At 47.8% G+C, this 5,298-nt stretch overlaps 1 protein-coding gene across 1 annotated transcript, besides 16 other annotated features; it reads right to left on the reverse strand.

The window, feature by feature from the left end:
• Positions 1-5,298: a sequence feature (heterozygous, non-Esmeraldo-like haplotype).
• Positions 1,262-1,292: a microsatellite.
• Positions 1,355-1,385: a microsatellite.
• Positions 1,422-1,555: a sequence feature (T-rich).
• Positions 2,006-2,028: a microsatellite.
• Positions 2,235-2,282: a microsatellite.
• Positions 2,416-2,465: a sequence feature (GA-rich).
• Positions 2,566-2,600: a microsatellite.
• Positions 2,609-2,645: a microsatellite.
• Positions 2,673-4,175, reverse strand: Tc00.1047053510333.10 (hypothetical protein, conserved; the record flags this gene model as incomplete). Its single annotated transcript, XM_799039.1, has 1 exon — positions 2,673-4,175. One exon carries the CDS (start codon positions 4,173-4,175, stop codon positions 2,673-2,675), a length of 1,503 nt encoding a protein of 500 aa, XP_804132.1.
• Positions 3,053-3,089: a microsatellite.
• Positions 4,610-4,633: a microsatellite.
• Positions 4,729-4,791: a sequence feature (A-rich).
• Positions 4,931-4,970: a microsatellite.
• Positions 4,998-5,026: a microsatellite.
• Positions 5,037-5,087: a sequence feature (A-rich).
• Positions 5,229-5,255: a microsatellite.

The following is a 5,298-nucleotide window of genomic DNA, read 5'->3' on the forward strand; positions in this document are numbered from 1 at the left end:
CATTGCGGGATTTACACCCATGCATGGGCAGCGTGGCGACAACCAAATCCCGGCGCGGCAGTGACGGAGTTCCGGAGCGCTGCGCTGCGGAATGTTGGCTTTTCGGCGTCCCGAAAAATCGCGCCCGCGTCCCTCGGTGGCGGGCCCCTGGCGCCACGATGAAGTATTCAAACGCAGAACAATCAGGGACCGAGCGTCGCGGAAAACGGCCGACGCCAACATTGCGATGGGAAAACCCTGCGTATACTCCGCTGCCCGGATCCGCAGGCGCCAAATAAAAAAAAAAAAGCATGGGGCAGGAACCGGGGAAGTGAAGAGGATTTACTTCACAAAGATGCTGGCGCAGTTTCTTTTCAAGGTGGAAGCGCTCTGCGCCCAACATTGCCTCCGCGCGGCGAGGAAACGCAAAGCCCTTCGCAAATGCGACGGAGCTTAGATGCTCCTGGTATGTGCCTTCTCTCTCTCTCATGTCCTCATTCATTGGTTTGTTCTTTTACTTATTCTCGGCGGCAACAGATTGACGTGCCACCGCGCTTGCCCAGTGCGGCTTTGTGGCGTGGTTGTGTTTCGCGCCCTTCGCTGCAACTCCCTCTCCGGGGCCCGGGGCTTCCTTTCATATCCCCACTTGGTGTGAGGCAGACGCGCTTGGAGATGGCGGTCGGCGTTCTTGTGCTGTGGGTCATCGCCATGCCACCGAATTAGTCGTTTGTCTGGCCTTAGATCGGGCAAATTCTTTACGAGAAAGCGTCAGCAGGGTTGTTTCTGCGCACGTGCAGCTCCGGCAACGAGATTTTTGAGCACGCGCAAGGAAGACCCAGTTTGCAAAGCAAGCGGCGAAGACCGCGGGCGTTTACAAGAATAGAAGGCACGACAAAAAGCCAACATGGTGGAAAATAGCAATAAGAATCGCCACGCTTCAGGGGAAAAAAGTATGGCTGTGCAATAAACAACAAAGCACGAAGGACCGCATCGGCCAAACGCAACGGAACTTGTTTTTTATATACGTGCAATGAGTATTTACCGTGTCGAGTTGGCCTTTCCCACCCGGTAGGTGTCCTTCATGCCTTGTCCACGCCGCCAACAGCCTGGGAGCTCTTGTAAAAAACCACCTGCTCCTCAAAGGGAGAAGAAGAAAGCACAGGATAGTAAAAACAGTGTCCAAAACACCAATCCCACACGCACAGAGAGCGTGCAGGTAAACGTTGGGGAAAAGGACCCATTGCCCTCTTCCCCACGGCCATCGCTTGCCTTGCAAGCGGAGAAAGAAGAAAAAGAGAAAAAAAAAAAAAAAAGGAGGCCACTCACAGAGGAGCAAAATACACACAAATAGACGCCAAAGGAATAAAAAATTATATTTTTTTTTCTCGTTTTTTTTTTTTTTTTTTGGAAACGATGCATCTTTTTTTTTTGAATCCTTCGCCTTTTTTCTTTTTTTTTTTTTTTTTATTCCTTCTTTCTTTTTGTTTATGTTCATTTTTCTGTTTTTGTTTGTTTTCTCTTTTTTCTCTTTCTTTCTTTCTTTCATTCTTTTTTTTTTTTTCCTCTTTTTTCCTTTCAACATATTTTTTGAGTGGAGGCATCCACACAACACACACACGCCCGTATTAATAATTGCGCCCGAAATGGGCAGCAGATTTATCCCCACTCGTTCCCCCACTCCCGCATTCCTTTTTTTATTTTTTTTTTCCCGCCGGTTGTTTACAAAAAAAAAAAAAAAGTCCCTCTCCCGCCTCGTTCCCCCTGCGGCCGCCGGACACCAACGAGGCGCGCCACAAGCCGCACAGAAGGGAAGCAACCAAAAAAAAAAAAAAAGTCTCAGCCGTGAAAGGAATATAAAGTCAAAGACAAATCAAAGCACACACACAAAAAAAAAAGAAAAAAAGCACAGGGGCCAGTGAGTGGAGGGGCGGCGATGTGAACCGAGCGGCAGAGTCGGGTGGGGAGGTGGTGGGGGGCGGATGCTCGCGTCTCCGGGCTCTCATTCCTCACAACTCAGTCACCCCTTAAAAAAAAAAAAAAAAAAAAAAACGGAATTTACGCTCGCCATACTTTCTGGCCGGTGCTGCCTTCATTCCACCTCTCCTTCTTTGTTTCTTCTCACCGTCCACCCTAACCCCTCCATCCCTATCCATCGAGATAAGAAAACTTTTCATACGTATTTGCCCGCTTTATATAACGAGAAACATTCCATTTAAACTAATTTGCTCCGCCCGCCAAAAAAAAAAAAAAAGGAAATATAGAAATATATAAAAACACATATATATATATATATATATATGTATGGCACAACACAACATGTTCCTGTGTTCCGTTACTGCAACCATTAGTCCAAGACACATCAACACCTCACGCGAGTCGTTGACATGCGCATGGAGAAAAGCAACCCCTCGCAAATACAGACACAAACACACACACAGAGAGAGAAAGAGAGAAAGAGAGAGAGAGAGAAAAAAAAAAAAAAAGAGCCAAAAGAGCACATAGAACAAAATTAAATAAACTTGCACTCGCAATCCTTCTTTCTCTCCCTGCTACTCTTCCCAGTCAAGTTGAGCGTGTTTTTTTTTTTGTGTGTGTGTGCGTGTGTGTTTGTCTGTGTGTGTCTTTCCTTTATATATATATATATATATATATATATATATATATATTTGGGCGGGTGAGATTATTCCTGTTGTTTAGAAGAAAAAATCATCGGGGTTCTCCTTTGCTTGTAGCTGCTGTTCGATCCACTCCACCTGTGCGTCGTCCAAACTATCCGCGTATGCGCTGCTGTTCATTTCCCAAAGATCATCATCTTCATCATTAAAACCAGTTCCGCCCCTGCAGTCCCTGACAACGTCATTCTCCACGTTACAGGCAGGAGAACCACAGCTGCTGTGCGTTGTTAAAGCGAGGGAAGCCGTAGACGATGTGCCCCTAAGCAAAAAACGTCGCGTTTGGGCAGAAGGGCCCTCCAAATCCCAAAATCCCCCCGCATAGTGACAGGCATCAACATCCTTTGGAAGCGTCGTAGTAATATCAAATGTCTGCAGATGTTGAAGCTGTTCCATGCAGACGGCGTCGTCGTCATCGTCGTCATCATCATCGACATCAGTGCTGCTTCCACTGCTGCCACGAAGCTGATGAAGCATCGCTGCTTCATCCATCGCTTCGGCATCAGTAAAAGGGACACGGCGGTGACGAACATTGTCACAAGAATTCTCTTCTTTCATATCAGAAAGACAAAAAACTGTGTCGGAACTGCCACCAGCAACGTTGAGGCTACTGTGATGCACATGTCTTTGTTGGAGTCGTGTGGAAACGGAAGGGGAAACTGGAGGCAAAGAAGATGATAATTGCAACGAGTCACCGCCAAAGAACGACGCCGTAGACGATGCATGAGGCAAGATACCACCAGCAACACTACCAATAGTTGTGGGTACGTACACTCCTGCCGATTCTATAACCAGCGGGGTGCGGGGAAACTCCAAGCCTGACGTACGTACCCTCTGAGACTGGAGACAGCCAACGGCAACATCGCCGCTGCTACTCAACTCCTGCTGCTGGGCGTTTTGTCCAGAAAGCAAATCCCCCAATTCTGAAGCCTCAATTCTTGACGACAGCGCACTCAAAGCCGTAGGTGTGCGCGGCTGAAATGGTGGTGCGTGTACCGACAAACCTCGCCGACTCAATGACAACCGTGAATTGCTTTCATCATCACCACCGTTGACGCCAGAAGCAACAGCACTGTTCACAATACGGACGGCAGCAGCCTCCGACGTGAGCCGCACAAACCCCGCAGAAAGAAAACTCGCTGATGAGGGGGACATGACAGATGAATGGGCAAAATGTCTTTGTGGCGCAAGGACCACATCATCCAATGCGCCCATTCCTGAAGACTCGCTCCAGGTTAAACCTTTTTTTCTCATTGAATCCGGTATTACCCGCGCTGGATCAGAGGGAAAGGTCTGACCGCCTTTCCTCCTGTGAACTGTCATTATTCTCTTGGGTGTGGGCGCAGTCAAGGCTCGCGCGGAGCCAGAAGCGGCGCAATGGCAACACGCCGCCCGAGGTACCGCGTGCCACGTCACCGGCCCACCAAAAGGCATCAAATACTCTCGCACGGCCGCAACAGGCGGGTTGCGCTTTTGCATTGCCGTTTTTCCTCGCCTCGTCGCCGTTAGCGAAGACTGAGGCATGAAAAGATAAAGTGTTATCGCCCGGACAAAATGTCAAGAAACAAAATGGCCGCGACAACAACGCCGCAAATGCTAAGGCAAAAATAATAATAATAAAGACGGTTTTTTGTTTGTTTGTCTCTCTCTGTGTGTTAGTTTGTGGAAAATGCAATGGGCCACAGGAATAAAACAATGAAATAAAACAGACTCGCTCCTCTCTTTGATTCTTTTCCTTTTTTTTTTTTTTTAAAGCTTTGCAGTGGAATTTGCCTCTCCCTCTCCTTCCCCCTTCCCCTTTTTGATGGTGGGGTCTAAACGTGCGCCCTCGATTGCCACAGTCCTACTGCGGCGAGGGTGGCGACGATGGAAGGAGGACCCGCAGGTGCACACGGACGGTAAAATTGTACGTGCCGTCTGATAATAAATTTTGTCCCTGCGAGTGTGTGTGAACGTTTTTTTGTTTTGTTTTGTTTTGTTTTTTTGTTTTTTCCCCTGGCCGTTGTGTCCCCCCACTTCTTCTCTCCAGCGGCCCTCCGCGTGAAAACAAAAGAGAAAAAAGACAGCGCGACGCGGCAGAGAAGTGAAAGAAAAAGAAAAAAAAGAAAGGAAGGAAGAAGGCGATAAAAAAAAAAAAAGGGGGGGGGGGGGGAGGGGAAATAATTAAAAAGTGGAAGGAGCGGCAATCCCGCCCGTGTGGTTTACTGCTGCCCGGTGGGTCCGCTGACTGCCCTCCTTTCTTTCCTTCTTTCCGTGTTTTGGTCCTCCTTCCTTCGCCGTTTTGTTTTTTGATTGTTTTTTTTTTTTTTTTTTTTTTTTATGATGCCGCGCAGCGGTTTGACCTGTTTTTTGTTGTTGTTGTTGTTTTTGTTTTTCTTAAACACAAAAAGACAAGAAAAGAAGAGAAGAAGGCAGGGAAAAAAAAAAAAAAAAAAGGAGCGGGGATGTGGCCAGCAGCAGCAGCAGCCTCCCACGGGGACATCACCGCAGGGGAAACAACCAACCGAAAAAAAGAAAGAAAAGGAAGAGAGGAGGAGTCAAAATTGCAGACATCTTCGGTTCCCCCCTCCCCCTCTCAAAAAAGAAAAAAAAAAAAAAAAAAAAGCAACGGGGCTGCGACGCCGCGCACACAACGTAAAAAAAAAGG

The sequence above is a fragment of the Trypanosoma cruzi genome, genomic scaffold (genome assembly GCF_000209065.1).
Source record: "Trypanosoma cruzi strain CL Brener 1047053516715 genomic scaffold, whole genome shotgun sequence".
Taxonomy (NCBI): Eukaryota; Euglenozoa; class Kinetoplastea; order Trypanosomatida; family Trypanosomatidae; genus Trypanosoma; species Trypanosoma cruzi.